This window comes from Dermochelys coriacea, chromosome 4 (genome assembly GCF_009764565.3).
Source record: "Dermochelys coriacea isolate rDerCor1 chromosome 4, rDerCor1.pri.v4, whole genome shotgun sequence".
Classification (NCBI taxonomy): domain Eukaryota; kingdom Metazoa; phylum Chordata; order Testudines; family Dermochelyidae; genus Dermochelys; species Dermochelys coriacea.
In genome coordinates this window covers 131550832-131568677 of record NC_050071.1, presented here as the reverse complement: position 1 = coordinate 131568677, position 17846 = coordinate 131550832, and the positions used below count along the sequence as shown (strand labels likewise).

Genomic DNA, 17846 nt, shown 5'->3' with positions numbered 1-17846 from the left:
GGTGCCTTGTTTATTTTAACTACATAACAGAGTACATTTTGCAGAGCTGTAAAAATGAACTACATAATTAAGATACTGTACCTCCTGGGTCAGTTTCAGTCTTCCGAAGCGATGCAGTTCCTGAACAATGCCTACAGACACCAAACGTGGCCGTGAGGGTTTTGAGTATCAGCATACACGTTAATATGTATTGCAGAAATGGATTTTCAGAATTCTGGACTGCTAGCAATTAGACCATTAACAAATGCAGGTCAGTGGCAATCCTACACAGTATTGCCAAACTTGGGGTTTTATCACAAGCCTCGTGTTATGGTGTTTTCTTAAAGCCCCAGCTCCAGGAATCAGATGATCACAAGAGAATCTCTAACCAAGTTTCTAGAGCAGTGGTTCCCAAATTTGTTCCGCCGCTTGTGCGGAGAAAGCCCCGGCGGGCCGGCCTGTTTATTTACCTGCCGCGTCCGCAGGTTCGGCCGATCACAGCTCCCACTGGCCGCGGTTCACTGCGCCAGGCCAATGGGAGCTGCTGGAAGCAGCGGCCAGTATGGCCCTCGGCCCGCGCCGCTTCCAGCAGCTCCCATTGCACAGTAAGTCCTCCTTTTCTTTTTGCGAATACAGACTAACACGGCTGCTACTCTCAAACCTGTTTGTTCAATGGGGTTCTCCCGACTTCTGCCCAGCCACTACTGCAGTCAACGTAATTAACAACAGTACACACCGGAAAAGGGGCCGTTTAAAAATAAATCAGCGGCTGGCTAGCTCCCCAGAACCGCTCCTGAAAATCGTGCAAGTGCTAATGCAGCCAGGGCAGACCCCGCTCCGGGCAGCTGAAGCCCCCACGCAAATGGAGGCAGATCCCCTGCAATCCAGGGAAGGGTGGACAATCATCTGCGCTGACAGCCTTCGGCCAGACCCCAACAGACAGTTTACCTTCGGTGGGGTCTTACAGCCAGTCCCAATAGCCCCTTCCGCTGAAGGGCAGCCGCAGCCCACAACGGCCCACCGCGCATGCGCGGCCTCCCTATCCCTTCCCGGAGCACCAGCATGAATTCTAGCACCTGGCTAGGCCGCACCGTGAAGGGTGACTACATTGCGCAGGCGCAACGCTTACTAGCTCTCGTTGCGCAGGCGCTGGCCACATCGCCTTGCCCGCCCGCGTTACCGGCTCTTTTAGCCCAGTGCAAGCGGAGCGGCTCTCCAGCCCGGCCCCTGCTCCTACCTGCTGCTCGCTACCTTCCCCGTGCTGGGCAGCCGTAAGCTGCAGCGTCCGCTCAACAGCATCACTGGCTGCCACGAGCTGTGCCGCAACCACCGTGCCGCCATCTTAGCGGCCCGCCCGGGGGATGCCGGGAAGCAGGGGCGGTACCATTTGCCGCTGTGAGGAGGGGGGAAGCGGGAGACACCCTTCTCCAGGAAGTGGAGTTGGTATCGTCTAGGGACGGTCCCTCCCGCGGAGTGCGGGCCGGCAGTTGGGGGCCGCGTGGTGCTCGTGGCCGTTGTGGAAGTTCTCTGGTGCCGTAGCGGGAGGAGGGAGCGGCTTGAGCGCCCACCATGAGGCCGTCCAGAGAGGTGCCGTGGCGGCAGCTGGCCGGTATTTCCTTCGGGATGTACACGGCCGAGGAGATCAGGTGAGGACCGGAGCACGGAGAGCCCCCGCGGGAACTACTGCTCCCAGCATGCCTTGCGCCGCCGAGCGGCCAGAACCCCATGGACTCTTGGCGCATGTCATGCCGGGACGTGTAGTCCCTGGGTGGGAGATCGCCCGTTGTGCTGGGCTCTCTCTCTCTGAGAGACCCCCCACCCCCTGGGCTGCAGGGAGTTAGGCCGGCGCCCTTGTGCCTGCCCCGCTCCTGGAGCCCAGCGCAGCATGCGGGGGCCGGGAGAGTGGAGATTCATAGATTCCTAGATACTAAGGTCAGAAGGGACCATTCTGATCATCTAGTCCGACCTCCTGCACAGCGCAGGCCACAGAATCTCACCCACCCACTCCTATGAAAAACCTCACCCATGTCTGAGCTATTGAAGTCCTTAAATCATGGTTCAAAGACTTCAAGGAGCAGAGAAGCCTCCCTCAAGTCAACCATGCCCCATGCTACAGAGGAAGGTGAAAAACCTCCAGGGCCTCTCCAATCTGCCCTGGAGGAAAATTCCTTCACGACCCCAAATATGGCAATCAGCTAAACCCTGAGCATATGGGCAAGATTCACCAGCCAGATACCCAGGAAAGAATTTTCTATAGTAACTCAGATCCCATCCATCTAATATCCCATCTCAGGGGATTTGGCCTATTTACCCTGAATATTTAAAGATCAATTACTTACCAAAATCCCATTATCCCATCATACCATCTCCTCCATAAACTTATCGAGTAGAATCTTAAAGCCAGATAGATCTTTTGCCCCCACTGCTTCCCTTGGAAGGCTATTCCAAAACTTCACTCCTCTGATGGTTAAAAACCTTCGTCTGATTTCAAGTCTAAACTTCCCGGTGGCCAGTTTATACCCATTTGTTCTTGTGTCCGCATTGGTGCTGAGGTTAAATAATTCCTCTCCCTCTCCTGTATTTATCCCTCTGATATATTTATAGAGAGCAATCATATCTCCCCTCAACCTTCTTTTAGTTAGGCTAAACAAGCCAAGCTCCTTAAGTCTCCTTTCATAAGACAAGTTTTCCATTCCTCGGATCATCCTAGTAGCCCTTCTCTGTACCTGCTCCAGTTTGAATTCATCCTTTTTAAACATGGGAGACCAGAACTGCACACAGTATTCTAGGTGAGGTCTCACCAGTGCCTTGTATAACGGTACTAAAACCTCCTTATCCCTACTGGAAATGTCTCTCCTGATGCATCCCAAAACCGCATTAGCTTTTTTCACAGCCATATCACATCGGCAGCTCATAGTCATCCTATGATATTGCAGAAGGGTCTGGGGTGGCCCAGGCTGGAGGTGGGTGGGTGGATGGATGGAGGGGGGCTGTGGTCAAATGCAGCCTATGAGGCGGCGGGGAGGGGGGCAAAGAGGCTGCCAACCTGGGGGGGGGAGAGAGAGACTGGGGAAGGATGTCTTATGCCGTAGAATGAGAGCTAAAGTGGAGAGGAGAAGCCCCAGCCTGGGTGGGAGCGGGGCGGAGGAGGTGGCCCTCTTCTGTTGTGGAAGGGAGAAGAGGACCTGGTGCGTGCTCCCGGGACGGAGGGTACTTTAGCCAACTGAGGAGGGAGAGCTGGTGTTGTGTGCTGCCAGGGAGCAGATCCTGTGGTGGTTAAAAATGATACTTCTGGTAAGAATAGGAGTATTCCCTTGGGTGTCGTGACTAGCTTGCCTGGCACCCCTGCCACTGTTGGTGGTGCAGTGGTTAGAGCCTTTAAGGAAAAGTTTTCTATAGATATGGCCCTATAGCTGGGTATACAGAGGAAGCAAGTGAAACTGGCTATACACAAAGTGCTGGCAAATGCACAAAAAAAGGGAGAGGAGGAAGACGTCATCGTTTTCCCTAAATTTTTTGCTGTTACTCATAACACCCAAGCATATACAAAGTTAACAATATCTGCCCTCATAGATAAACTTCTTGTTTTTCTTTCATCTTTAGGAAACTAAGTGTAAAAGCCATAACCAACCCTCGTTACCTAGATAACATGGGCAACCCAGCTGTAAATGGACTGTATGACTTGTCTTTGGGACCTCCTGATGCCAAAGAAGTGTGTACCACTTGTATGCAGGACTTCAACAACTGTCCCGGACACCTAGGCCACATAGATCTGCCACTGACTGTCTACAATCCTCTATTTTTTGATGTACGTATATCCTGCTGAGAATGTGTTAATGTTGTAGACTAGTGTTCACTAGCTAGTAGCCTAGTGTCTTTCAAAGCTAGTGATCTTTGAAGACTATTTAGGATTCAGTAGGTAGTGATACAGGGAAATCCTCCTGTGGTGTCAGAGTAGCAGCCGGGTTAGTCTGTATTCGCAAAAAAGAAAAGGAGTACTTGTGGCACCTTAGAGACTAACAAATTTATTTGAGCATAAGCTTTCGTGAGCTACAGCTCACTTCATCGGATGCATGCAGTGGAAAAACCTCCTGTGGTGAAATGTCTTCTATCAAACCGACTTAATGTTAAACATGTATTCACTGTAATAGTCAAATGATTCCTCCCTCCCTTTCCCACTTGCTATTGCCATGCCTTCACTTACAGTGAGAAACATCTGTAGTAAGACTAGCCAAACTTTTTTTCACCTAATAGAAGAAACTGTAGTAAAATGAGAGCCAAGGGTCACATCCTACCTTGTAGTAGCAATGTATGCACCCCTCCTCCTTGCTTAGCCAGAGGACATGTAGAGAAGATTAATATAGTAGAACTAATTTTTGATGGAATGAAATTTCAGCATAAGCACAGTGAAGTTTCACTATATGAGGAGTCAGATTTCAGAGTAGCAGCCGTGTTAGTCTGTATTCGCAAAAAGAAAAGGAGTACTTGTGGCACCTTAGAGACTAACAAATTTATTTGAGCATAAGCTTTCGTGAGCTACAGCTCACTTCATCGGATGCATTCGATGAAGTGAGCTGTAGCTCACGAAAGCTTATGCTCAAATAAATTTGTTAGTCTCTAAGGGTCCACAAATACTCCTATTTATAAGAGGAGTGAAAGTCCATTGAAATGTATTAAACTATTCAGACTTTCACTTCAGTTCACTGTAACATTCACTGCAAGCAGATGTCATTTTATTTGAGTAAGGCTAAGATTTAGTCATGGATATTTTTAGTAAAAGTCATGGACCAGTCATGGTCAATAAACAAAAATTCACAGCCCCATGACCTGTCCATGACTTGAACTATATACCCCTGACAAAATCTGGAGGGCTCCGGGGGTGTCTGTAGGTGCGCTGGAGGGGGTGGGAGACAGACTCCGGGGCACCCGCTGGTGCTCCAGGCAGTGTGCGGGTTGGGATGGGACTCTGGAGCACCCACCGGTGCTCCAGTTGGGGGCAGGGGTTGGGCAGCCCTGAGGTCAGTCGCACCTGCTGGCTGCAGAAGCCATGGAGGTCCTGGAAAGTCACAGCCTTATTTATGAGGTATTGAGGATGTAATACTTGAATGGTACCATTTAGTGTAAGATGTACCTTGGTTAAACACAAATTGATAATAAAATAATTATTAGTAATTAGTAATATTACAAATTAGTAATAATAATTCAGTTTAGCATTTAATGTATATTGCTTATTATCCAAAATCTCAAAGGGCTTTACAGACATTAAGGGCTTGTCTACACTTGGAAATTTATTTAAATAGGTATTGTGGAGTAAGAGCAATCACACAGGGGCTGATACCAACTCACTAGTCCAGAATTCTGGAATAGCTGTTTAGGTAAATATCCAAGTGAAGGAAAGCCCAAAGAGCTACATCCTGCAGTATGATGAGTGGCTTAGGAAAGATGCTGAACTCCTGTTGATTTCAGTAGAGCTTGAGGACACTCCATGCATACCTGATCCTGGGAGGTGCTGTCCATATCCAAAGTCGCTCACCTCTGTAACATGCTGCAGCTAATTCAAAATCAGTGGCTAATATCCCCAAACTAACTTTTATAAATATGAAAATGTCCTTCACTCTGAGCCTCATCAGCTGTTTTGAAGCAGGATGCTACCTCTGGATGCCTTTTTCTCCTTGATCACATAGAGTCTCAGATACCATGGTGAGGGGTATGGTATATGAACCTGAATAGAAATAAAATGAAGCAGTTCTGCTGCTGTCCGGGATGTGGAGGGAGAAGCTGGCTCTTATGGGTGGGCTCTAGGCTTCAAGGAAACCCTTCCCTGTTTGAGAGCATTGGAAGCTAGAGACTTTCTATATTGCTGACTGGTAACTTCTGTCTTCCAGATAACACTGATTCGTTTTAAGGAAAATGCCAACTTCCCTCCAATTCTTCTATTTTCCACACCATTAAATCTACCAGACTAATTTTTGTTTTCTTTTCAGAAATTATATCTTCTGATCCGAGGTTCTTGTTTAAACTGTCACTTGCTGACCTGTACTCGAGCTGTGGTTCACCTATTGCTTAGCCAGCTGAAGGTCTTGGAGAGGGGATTGCTTCATGCGGTCTGTGATCTTGAGGCCATCCTGAATAGGGTAGGTAACCCCTTGTTTGAGTTTGCAGCATTGTAATGGTGTGATGATGCTAATTTCCTCTTTCTCTGTCTTTCAGTTTTTGGATGAAAACACAGATGCATCTGGTTTAGACATCGAAGAAGAGTTAAATCGTCATGTGAATGAAATACTACAAAATAATCAACTAGGAGATCAGTGCTCACATGTGAGTAGAATAAGTGATCTTTCTTGGAATGTCAGGCTTGCCATGTGTGTACCTCTTTAAATAAGTAGCTTGGTCAGGAATCTTCCAGATTTTATCCTAGAGTTGTGAATGCTGCTGCTTTAGAGGGGGAAAAAAGGTGACTTGTGGTCAAGTGTTTATAGTGGAGCTGCCATTGGATCCATAAGAGGATAAGAACTTAATACCATCCTAAAAGAGTGTTGTTTGTGGTGTGTGTGTCATTTTGTGTGCATGTGAGAAGGGAAATAACTTGATAGTATTTTGAGAATAATTATGTAAATGGGATAAAACTAACAGTCATTAAAGCCATCTTGCAAATATTATGTACTTGAGGCTGTAGCAGGTCCTTTTAAGAAGTCAAAAATATTTTGCATGTATCCAAAAATCTTAGGATATCCTATGTGAACAAGCCACAGAATAGCAATAATCAGGTAAAGTAATTTGCCTACAATGTTTATCTTTCTTGAGTTTGTCACTTGTTCCTTGCGAAAGGATTGTTGCTATAATGAAGCTCTTATGCGTTCTTAGGACAACAGAAATCCTTTGGCATGAAAAATCTGCAGATTCTGAAGATTTACTGCCGCTCCACAGATTTTTCTGTTTTCTACACATTTTAAGCTTTGACTCAAAATTTGTAGCCTTTCTGATTTCAAAGACCCACTAGCATAGTCTTGAGTTAGAATTAGACAGTGAAAATAGCAGTAATGGAAATGTTGACACCCCACTGCCCGTCAGTCTCAGTTGGGGGTGGGGGATACCTGCCACCCCTTATTGTGACAGTTAAAATGCTAACACATTGTCTATTTCTGAGGACTGAGATGTATTCTCCTACCAGTCCTAATTACAGGATGCTTACAGGTGCCTTATCCATCAATCCTGTCCCGTTCACAGCAGTGAGAGTTCTCACAGAGGACTTTATATGATCAGATTACATAACATAGTAAAAACACCGGTACTCTCTCTACACTAGTGTTTCTGCTGTTGCTACCATCAGCATAACCGTGCTGGGGCTAAGGCAGTAAGGGGAAGACATTTCAAAAGTCTAATGTCAACGCTGCCTAAAGTCCAAGATTTAATTTCTTGTCCCATTCTCTAAGCCACCAGGTGCACTGGGAAGACAAGACACACACACTCCCAGTTAGGTGTCAGGCAGTGTCTTCCATCAGTCAGTGATCCCTCTGGCCAAAATGTATCCCATCAATTTATTCTTGTCTGAAAGATTGTTAGCCACATATAGGGTAGATTTAAAAAAATCTGGGGAATGTTTGGGTCTCTGGAGAATTTGGGAGAATCTCAGTTGAAGGGGAAATTAGGTGATTAAGGCATGTATTTAATCAATAAAGGCAAATTTAATTAACTGCTATTATTCAGCATTAGAAATAAAATCTGTTTTGTGTGTGTACTTCTTAAATTGTAGCTTTTGTTGTGGCTTTTATCATTTTTAAGGCTTTGGGTTTTTTTTATTTTTCTCCCTTTTAGGTAAAAAATGTGTGTGAGTGTAGGAGTAAACTAATTGCACAGTTTTGGAAACTGCATATGACTTCAAAGAGATGCCCAAACTGCAAGTAAGTATGATTATGTGCAGAGAAAGCAAGTAGCCTTGTGGATTTGTTTCTTGTAATATAAATAGTCATTCGAACATGGTAAACCATTACACTTTTTGTTTTTCCTATTTTTCTTCAAGATCTAGAAGATCACAGGTACGGAAAGAGCACAATAGCAAGTTGACAGTAACCTACCCCACTGTGGTACAGCAGAAGTCTGGCAAAGAGGCCATCGTGGAGGAGCCAGCAAGTAAAACGCATTTTTGTTCTGTGCAAATAGTAGTATAATTGTATTTTTCATCTTACTTAAGGGCCACAGATCAACTACAATGGGCACTTGAGCATGCTTGCAACTCGGGGGCACAGCCAGATCTAAAGTTCCCTCCAGTTTTCTGTGCTTAACCAGCCCTCCCTGCTGCAGAGATTTTTCTGAGGAAAATTCCAGTTTTTTATTTCAAATATCTGACTTATAAGTCAGCTCAATAATTTGGCTTTGCCTTCTGAGTTGCTGTAGCAGCTGACACCCCTGCTGATTTCAGGGAGAGAGCTAGGCTGAGAAAGCACAAACATCCAGCAGCTGTAACTCGGTGATTCATCAATGTCTTGGAACTCTCTTCCTTCCATAGACAACAGTCTTCTCTGGTCATAACAAGCAACATGTCTCTGGGATTTTTCATAAACAAACTAGGAAGAAAATAATAATCCCACAGAGAAAATAAACTTCTCTCATGGGAAGAGCAGTTTCCTGTCTCTGTATGCACTGCATGTCAGAGATGAACATCAAAGCAGAATGGTTTACAAGACAGAAGCTGTATTAAACAGAGTGGAACCTGCACCTGGAGGTATCTTCACTCATTTTGAGTCAGTTTGTTGGGCTGCTGATTGACCTCTTTGCATCTGCAATAAAGCATCTTGTTTGTCTCTCCACTTGCGAGGACTAGGGATGTGAAGTGACAAAGTGTTCTAGAGTTAGCAATGGCTTCTGCTGTATGTCTTTTCTTACTCCTTAGGACCAAAGACAAGAATATCAGTGATACTGTTTTTGTGCTGTTTTGGCTGAAGAGACTGGTTCTCAGCCCTGATTAGCCTAGTACCGGACCTCCTGATACTTTTCTCACAGAGCAGATCTATTATTGAAAAACTGATCCTCTGTCCAGAACCAGACAGGTTTAAAATGGATATGGTGATTAATCCTTTCTTAGCCGCTAAAAGCATTCTCAAAGCATATTCAAGAAATATGCTTCCTTCTATCAGCCATCAAAGGCCAATCTTTAAGAGCCCAGACAATCCCATGGCAGAGAAGTCTTATATCTCCTGTAATGAGATGGGCTAGGTGGCCATATAAATTCACCAAATTCTACGTATTGGTCATCCAGTCGTTAGCCAGTGATATTTTTGGCAGAAGTCATCTCCAGGCTTTAGTGCCTTTGTAGGGGGAAGATAGAGGACATCTAACTTGTCTTACTTCTGGATATCAATGTTTAAAGAACAACCTTACCTTCTTTCCCAGGAGGCACACTACTGTGAAGAACTCATTGTAACTGATCTGTGGGCCTCAATGTGAAGAAGAATATGTGAGCTTAGTGAAAATTTCCTCTGTTTTGAGTAACAAGGTCCATGCCTCTGGCCCACCCTGGAGACAAAGGAATCAATCATCCATAATAGAGAAATGGACATCCTAAGACTCAGGTTTAATTTGTTTGGGGGAAATTATTCCTATGCTCCACAGTAGGAGAAAGTATTGTTTGATTTCTTTCCCCAACTGTATAGATAACACAGTCTCTAGCATTCTTAAAACTACAATACTCACCTGGGGAAGTGAGGAAACAGATTGACAGAGTGAGAAGGGTACCCAGAAGTCATCTACTACAGAATAGGCCCAACAAGGAAAAGAACTGAATACCACTGGCCATCACATACAGCCCCCAGCTAAAACCTCTTCAGCACATCATCAACTATCTACAACCTATTCTGGAAAACGATCCCTCACTCTCTCAGACCTTGGGAGGCAGGCCAGTCCTTGCTTACAGACAGCCCCCCAACCTGAAGCAAATACTCACCAGCAACTACACACCACACCTCAGAAACGGTAACACAGGAACCAATCCCTGTAACAAACCTCGTTGCCTACTCTTTCCCCATATCTGCTCTAGTGATGCCACCAGAGGACCCAACCACATGAGCCACACCATCAGGGACTCATTCACCTGCCCATCTACTAATGTGATATATGCCGTCATGTGCCAGCAATGCTCCTCTGCCATGTACATTGGCCAAACTGGACAGTCCCTACGTAAAAGAATAAATGGACACAAATCGGGCATCAGGAATGGTAACATACAAAAGCCAGTAGGAGAACACTTCAGTCTTCCTGGACAATCTATAACAGATTTAAAAGTAACTATACTTGAACAAAAAACTTCAGAAATAGACTTCAAAGAGAAACTGCAGAACTAAAATTAATTTGCAAATTTAACACCATTAATTTGGGCTTGAATATGGACTGGGAGTGGCTGCCTTACTACAAAAGCAACTTTCCCTCTCCTGGAATTGACACCTCCTCATCAATTATTGGGAGTGGACTAAATCCACCCTGATCGAATTGGCCCTATCAGCACTGGTTCTCCACTTATGAGGTAACTCCCTTTTTTTCATGTGTCAGTATAATAATGCCTGCATCTGAAGAAGTGGGTTTTTTACCCACAAAAGCTTATGCCCAAATAAATCTGTAAGCCTTTAAGGTGCCACCGGACTCGTTTTTACAGTCTCTAGGAAGTAAGATGGAATTCTGGCTGTAGAAGCTGTCACAATTGAAGGGACCTTTTGGAGCCAGGACATTCATTCCCTTGCCAGTGACTGACAGATCCTGGTTCTGCCCCAAAGTAGGCAAGCAATCTGTAGCTCTTTTGTACCAGATCTGTGTATTTTTTGAAGAAAGGGAAATCTTTCATGTGAAGTCCGGATATGTTTTCCCTATGGTAATCCACGAGGTAAATTTTTCCTGTTGAACTAATCTGGATTTGTACGTACCTCCTAAAATGTATTTGTCAAACTTGGCTTTAATTGTTTCAATTCTGTTGACTGTGACCAGCAGCATGACTGTCATGTCATATGCATATTTTATTTTAATTTTACTTGAAAAGCAGTTAGTTTAGTTGACTTGATTTCCCCAGAACATAGGTTGCATCAGTAAAGCGCCCTTGCAGATGCCAGCAAATGGTGCTCAGTCAGTTGTGTTTTCTGTTGATTTGCTCCTTTCCATTCCTTTCTCTAAGTGGAAACAGAATTTGACTTTTTCACAATTATTATCCAAAGGGAATATATCAAAATAACTTTTTTTCACCCCTCAGTTATAGATGAGACTCAGTTGGGGAAAAGAGGTTACTTGACACCCATCACTGCCAAAGACCACATTGTGGCTCTGTGGAAGAATGAAGGTAACTGTTGTTAGACCAAAGCTAATTCAGATTTCTCAATGCTTATATGTATATCTCCTCCCTTTCATCTTTGTTTCTTTAGCTTATCAGGGCAGATATTATTTTGTTTTTTGGGGTTTTTTTACTTTGTTTGTACAGTGCCCAGCATAATCATCTAAATTGAGGATTAAATTAAAAGCTGTATCATAATGTGTATGCAGAAATAAGATTATACAGGCTACCTAAATTCTGGTATTTCTTTACTTTACAACCTAAATGTTCTCTTATTACAGGGTTTTGGGGTGTATTTATTTTGTATGGAATACAGGTCTAGTATATATTTTATACATAATGAGACCAAGTGACGTGGGAGAGTGGAACATAATATCCTGTGAAACAGCATTGACATTTGCTCATATGGCTCTTTGGAGAGATGTGGCAAACCAGATAGGATATTGCTAAGTAATAGGCTAATTAGAAGTGTTTTCAGTTGGCCGTTTTGTAATACAGAACCTCCTTCCCTTTTATAGCAAGTAATAGGAACCCAAGGACATGCATATATAAAACAAAACCCTGAAGGTTATAATAGCATAAGGACAAGAAATAACTACTGACTAGTAAATAATTTAATTTGTCTGTGTGGTGGATGCCATTGGTATTTAGCATTCGATCTTGATGTTTAAACCAGTTAAATGCCATTAGTCCATCACCAAATGCATTTGTGAGTTTGGATGCCTAGAGTACAGCAGACCTAATTCAAGTTTTATCTCTTCTCTGATTGTTCTACTTTAGGTTTCTTTCTAAATCACCTCTTCTCTGGTCTGGAGGTGGGTGAGAATTCAGGATTCAGCCCTGATATGTTCTTTCTAGATCTCCTTGTGGTTCCACCTTCAAGGTAACAAAACTTCTTGTGAAACTTTGTAGAAATTAGTTATTGGCACATACTGTTTGCAAAAGTCAGAATTGCAGACTCCTAGGGTATAGGTTCTGCTCTGTTATAATGTTAGAAGAGTAATGTAATTCAGGAAAAATCCCAATAATAATAATCAAAGATGTCTTTCACCAGGTTCCCTGGGAAGACTATTGAAGGATTGAAATGCTATTTACAAGTAATGTTCCAAATTACTATATGTTTCAGAGTAGCAGCCATGTTAGTCTGTATTCGCAAAAAGAAAAGGAGTACTTGTGGCACCTTAGAGACTAACAAATTTATTTGAGCATAAGCTTTTGTGAGCTGTAGCTCTCACAAGCTTATGCTCAAATAAATTTGTTAGTCTCTAAGGTGCCACAAGTACTCCTTTTCTTTTTGCAAATTACTATAGTAACTGTGTGATAAGATGTACTTGTTTTGTACCAGTGGAATTTCTTGTAAGAGGAGTGATCTTTCAGCATGACAATGATGCTTGTAAAGGTTGCATGTGAACTGATAGTTCACATTGCTATTTCTAATGTAATGAAGATGGCGGGGGGACGGGCAGGAGGTTATTGTTTCTGTTGGCTTTATCCCTGTATAATGAGTACGACCTGCCTTAGGTATCGTCCTGTGAATCGTCTTGGAGACCAGATGTTTACAAATGGTCAAACTGTGAACTTGCAGGCTGTCATGAAAGATGTCCAATTAATAAGGAAGCTTCTGGCTTTCATGGCTCAAGAACAAACTCAACCAATAAAGCTTGTAGAGAATGAAATCCAGAAGGTAAGAGCAGCCGCATACCTGAGTATCCAAAGTGAAAAAATAATATAAAATTCAAGAAGACTCTAAAACTGCTCTAATAAAGATCATAGAGTGGGTCAGCAAGCCATTTATGACTGGAGAGGGTCTCTACCTGATCGGGCTTGTGTGCTATTGTCCCAAGGACACCTGCTGCAAGGGGAAAGCAGTTTGCTTACAGACTTCTATTGTTGATTTTTCTGCGTTTATTAATAAAGTGAATGTTTGTTGTGTAAGAGAGAATGGGCAACTAGCACTGGAGAGTGAAGTCCTCTGTTCACCGGGTTGGTACGGCACAAACCACCAAAGTGGAAGTTTCTGCCATGCTACTCTGAACATATGTCCTTACTGAGATGGCAGGAAGTGGGATTACCACTGTGGGGAAGGGGCAATTCAGCTTCTGAGGCTAAGCAGTGCCAGTTGTGGTGAGTACTGCCCATTAGTAGCTAGGCTGGCATCAACTAATTCACACAGGCCACAAAATAGCAGTTAGTTGGTAACAATGTTCAGTCGCTGCTGACCTAAGCTGTTTTCACATGGGTGAACTAGAAGTGGAAAGTTTCATATCCAGTCACCAATCCTCTGAAACATCCAGACCCACATCATTTCCCAGTTGGATCATATTGAGAGCTGCAAGGGGAATGCTGGGGAAGCCCAGTACCAATGATTTCTGAATTTAACATATGAGCCACTTTAGCTGCAATCAGAGTATGCCCAACACTTGCATAGGGGCCTTTCTCCCCCAGATTTAAATACTCTCCTTTATGGTAGCATCCAAGTATTTTACTTCCATTATTATGATTTATATTTTTTAACATTTAGATTGAAGTAGCACTTACAGGCCTTAACTAGGTCAGTCCCTGTTAAGCTAGGTGCTGTACAAACATATGGTAAATTACAGTCCTGGGTCTCTGTCAAACATGTTCTGTGTATCTCATCCTCCGATAAGAAACTTGCACCTTTTAGCTAGGAGAGGAACTCCCCAATTCCAGTTCAAAACATGCTAAACCTAAAAAAAAGTAGGACTAGAAATAAACTGTAATCCAGTTGAGTGCTTCTCTCCAGATATATAGTCCAGGGTTGCTGTATGATATGAGGTCTCTTTGGCACAGATGCTTGGCATCAGCTAAACTAAATACTCCTTTTGATTTACGTTCATTACAATAACCTCACTGAAGGCATTGTAAATTATTTTAATCACTTGGAGTTTCACCACTAGGTGGAGCTTTATCTTCAGCTGTTTGAAACTGCTTGAGATAGGCATGTAATTAACTGTGTTTGGAAATTGGCCATGGCACAGACTGTAATACCTCTTATGGAAAAAATGGCTTAGGGTTTTTAATGATTGTGAGAAATTAGGATCTTGGATTATTTTTATCCAAAAGATGGTGTCTCCCAGCAGTACAGTGGCTCCTAGCATCTTGCTGGGTCACTCACTCAATGCTGACTTGGATTGGGGACTGCCACTTATTTAGTTACCAACTCTTTAATCACTATCGCTGTGTGTTACATATTGTTTTCCTTGGAAGTCTCCTATCCAGGGGCTAACAAGGCCTGATCCTGTTCAATTTTTGAGGTTTGATAACAGAACAGCCCAACACAGTATGTTGAGATAATCTAAAAGTAACATGTATCTTGTTAATGATTCATTATGTTTTTTGGCTTTAATCAGATGGACAAAAATGAGCCACGTTTCAGCTGTGATTTCCTTCGAGAGCTTAATGCTATAAACTCAAGGCTGGTAAAACAGGAATTGAATTTTTTAAATCCTGGTTCTCGTACGTTTCCACAGGTGACAGATGAGCCATTGGAATCACTAGATCGTTCAGTCCTGGCTATGATCTCAGGGCAGAGCACTGCAGATAAACTGTACAACATTTGGATTCGTCTTCAGAGCCATGTCAATATTGTGTTCGACAGTGACATGGACAAACTAATGACAGAAAAATATCCTGGTATCCGTCAGGTGAGAGTTAAGGGAGTCTCAAACAGACTTCACTAGACTTTGTGTGGTAAAAGACAGCTATAGAGAGAAGCACGGAGGGAATAAGTATGAAAAGTGAAGTAGTTGTGTTTAATTTGTAGGCATTTCCATGGCACTCATCACTATAGTATCTAGTGAGTTTGAATGACTCGTTGGATACTTTGATACAATATATTTGTAATATCTGCACTTTTGTTTTATCATTCTTTTAATTTCCACTTTCAAAGATACTGGAGAAAAAGGAAGGACTGTTCCGCAAGCACATGATGGGAAAACGTGTGGATTACGCTGCTCGGTCAGTCATCTGCCCTGACATGTACATTGCTACCAATGAGATTGGTATTCCTATGGTAAGGAAAAATAAAGTATTATGTTTGTTAGGACAAGCCTGTAGGTGGGATTGCAGTCTAGCATATTTGACAATGTAGTTACCAATTTTAAATTTGTATATTCACAGTCTGATCCAGTCTCTTACCCCACAGCCCCTGATTCTCACAGTATCTCCATTATCCTGCAAAGCAGATTCCCCTTACATGTAATCTGATTGTTACATCTGTGTTAATAAAAAGATACAAAGAGTCCTGTGGCTCCTTATAGACTAACAGACATATTAGAGCATGAGTTTTCGTGGGTGAATACCCACTTTGTCAGATGCATGTCTGCTAATTACTGAGATGCATCCGACGAAGTGGGTATTCACCCATGAAAGCTCATGCTTCAGTACATCTGTTAGTCTATAAGGTGTCACAGGACTCTTTGTCTGGATCTGTAAAAGCAGCAAACACGGCTACCCCTTGGAAAATAAAAAGATAGTTGAAGACCAGAAAATTTGCCAGTTGTTATACTAAATATTGCCTCTGGGAAAGAGATTGGAAGCAGAAAGGTCCGAATTGGGTCATCGGAGCTTGACAACCACTGAACGTTTTAAGTAGAGCTCAGCTCCCATTTTCCTATCCCTGGTCTTTGCATGTTGCATTTTGTAACATCGCAGCAGCCTGTGCCAAGCTTTAGGTAAAGGTAGTGTGCTGAGTCACTGGGTGCAAAGCGGCCTTAATTCCTTCCCTAGTGACTTGCAGTTTCCTCCCAAAAGAGAGAACTACACTGGAGGGAAGCTCTTGCTGGCACTTCTGAAGACCTGAAAGTTCTGCTAATTACTGTGGCTGGAATTCTCAGCCTGTGCAACAAGGTCTATAGGGAAGGATGTTACTGTGATTTGTTGGGGTGTCTTTTTTTTTTTTTTTTTTTTTTTTTTTTTTAAATTCAATCACATTTCCCTTGCTCCTGCTTGTGGAGTTTAATTAGCTTAGGATCTTGGACTGTTCTCATAACATCATCTTTTCCATTTCACTATTTAAGACTCATGGATCTGTGACTGATTCATTTTTTTTCTTTTGTCATCAGCCTTTTGCTTTTGGAAAATTAAAATCATGATTTCTGTTCTTATGTATCTCTCCAGTTAATGGATTTTTCTACTTGTCTTCAGGGGGAAAACAGAGAAAGAACAAATTTTCCCATTTGTCATAGTGAAACCACAAAGAAGGAACAGAAATATATTTGTTAGAAGTGAAAATTCTTTAATATGGCAATTATCGCAGTTTTGGGGTAATTGCACCTGCATACCACCTTTGGGGTCCTCTCTAGGGGCACCCAGTCAGGACTTCAGACCTTCAGCTGTCACCTGATTGTGGGCAGGGACCTGTGTGCCCACTGCCTTCTGAACAGCGTTTTTAAGGCTGCACAGTGCCCTGCTGTACACTGATATCCTCAGCAAGTCAGTCTGCCTAAAGGCCAACTCCTATGTGTTGCTTTCTCTCTCTCTGGGCTATGAACAGTGTATTGCCAGCACATACAAGTTACCACACAACTGTGACTCAGCAGAGTACATTTATTCTTAACAGAGGAAAGCACGCAGATGTATAACAATAAATATATATTTAAAAAAGCCTACAATGTTTCCTACACACATACACCAGAAATCGCCCATATTTCACGTGGGGGGTCTGGTAGGCCCATGCCCCTTCCAGCACTGCAGCAAGAGGCAGAGCCTGTCCATTTGCTGAAAGGAAGACCACAAGTCAGTTCTGGCTCATCCTTTTATACCAGAAGCCCTGTATTTATTTTCCTAGTCTCTGGGAAACCCAGCCTGAACTAGTATAAGCAAACCAACCAAGAGGTGGTGCTTCTCCGGACTTGTTTACTATCACAGGGTTAATCAATCTCCACTGGTTTTAATTCCGGCACGGAGTTGTAATAACTCTTCCCCCATGGAGAAGAATACAACGCTATATAAGCTATTTATAAATTAAATACAATGGTCCCCAAAGATACTGCATGGGGTTGTAGTTTGTCACTGTGATATTTCTGGATTTCATTTTTCTTCTTAGTTTGCATTCAAGTGTGGTTCTAGAGTTGTCATTCTGAATCGCTAGTACCATTTTAAACCTAAATCCAGTACCCAGTTATTTTGTTTGGCACTGACTGATGTGACTAGGAAAAAATGACTTAGTTTGATTATTTACTAGAGCTAAAAGAAGATTATAAATAAATGGCTTATTTAAAAGGCTACTGATACTTGTAAAAATATTTCCTGATATAAGGAGATTTAAACAAAACTTAGATAAAAAGTCATATGTTGGATCTGTCTTCATGCCTTTTGGTAAATCAAAGGTTGTATATCATAGATTGTAGGGAGATGGTAACAGTATTGTGGGGCCTGAAGGGGGTGTGCAGATTTAATGTGGGTTAGGATGCAGATAGAAATGGCTGGGGCACGCCTCATCTTTCTTCCACGTGCTCGTCACCTTTTGGAAATAAAAACTCGGCTGTCTGTCGACTGTGTGCTGTTCAGCAGTGCCTTGTTCATTGATCATTGTGCC

At 43.0% G+C, this 17846-nt stretch overlaps 2 protein-coding genes across 4 annotated transcripts in view; one reads left to right on the top strand and one right to left on the bottom strand.

The window, feature by feature from the left end:
- Positions 1-1348, bottom strand: part of PTCD3 (pentatricopeptide repeat domain 3) — a 36444-nt gene extending 35096 nt beyond the window's left edge. The window contains exons 1-2 of one of the 2 annotated variants that reach the window (XM_038398782.2): positions 1217-1348; positions 82-131 (exon numbers count right to left, since the gene is read on the bottom strand). In XM_038398782.2, the coding sequence (XP_038254710.1) occupies positions 82-131; positions 1217-1320 (154 nt within the window). In that variant the 5' untranslated portion in view covers positions 1321-1348. Of the gene's footprint in view, positions 1-81; positions 132-927; positions 1135-1216 lie in introns of those variants that run through there. The other variant, XM_038398783.2, reaches the window with a different exon arrangement.
- Positions 1349-1488: 140 nt separating this feature from the next.
- The window catches only part of POLR1A (RNA polymerase I subunit A), a 55805-nt gene continuing 39447 nt past the window's right edge, over positions 1489-17846 (top strand). For both annotated transcript variants that reach the window (XM_043512692.1, XM_038398775.2), the window contains exons 1-11: positions 1489-1625; positions 3583-3787; positions 5964-6113; positions 6190-6297; positions 7795-7880; positions 8000-8109; positions 11210-11296; positions 12068-12170; positions 12809-12971; positions 14779-14952; positions 15198-15320. In XM_043512692.1, the coding sequence (XP_043368627.1) occupies positions 1549-1625; positions 3583-3787; positions 5964-6113; positions 6190-6297; positions 7795-7880; positions 8000-8109; positions 11210-11296; positions 12068-12170; positions 12809-12971; positions 14779-14952; positions 15198-15320 (1386 nt within the window). In that variant the 5' untranslated portion in view covers positions 1489-1548. The remainder of the gene's footprint in view (positions 1626-3582; positions 3788-5963; positions 6114-6189; positions 6298-7794; positions 7881-7999; positions 8110-11209; positions 11297-12067; positions 12171-12808; positions 12972-14778; positions 14953-15197; positions 15321-17846) is intronic.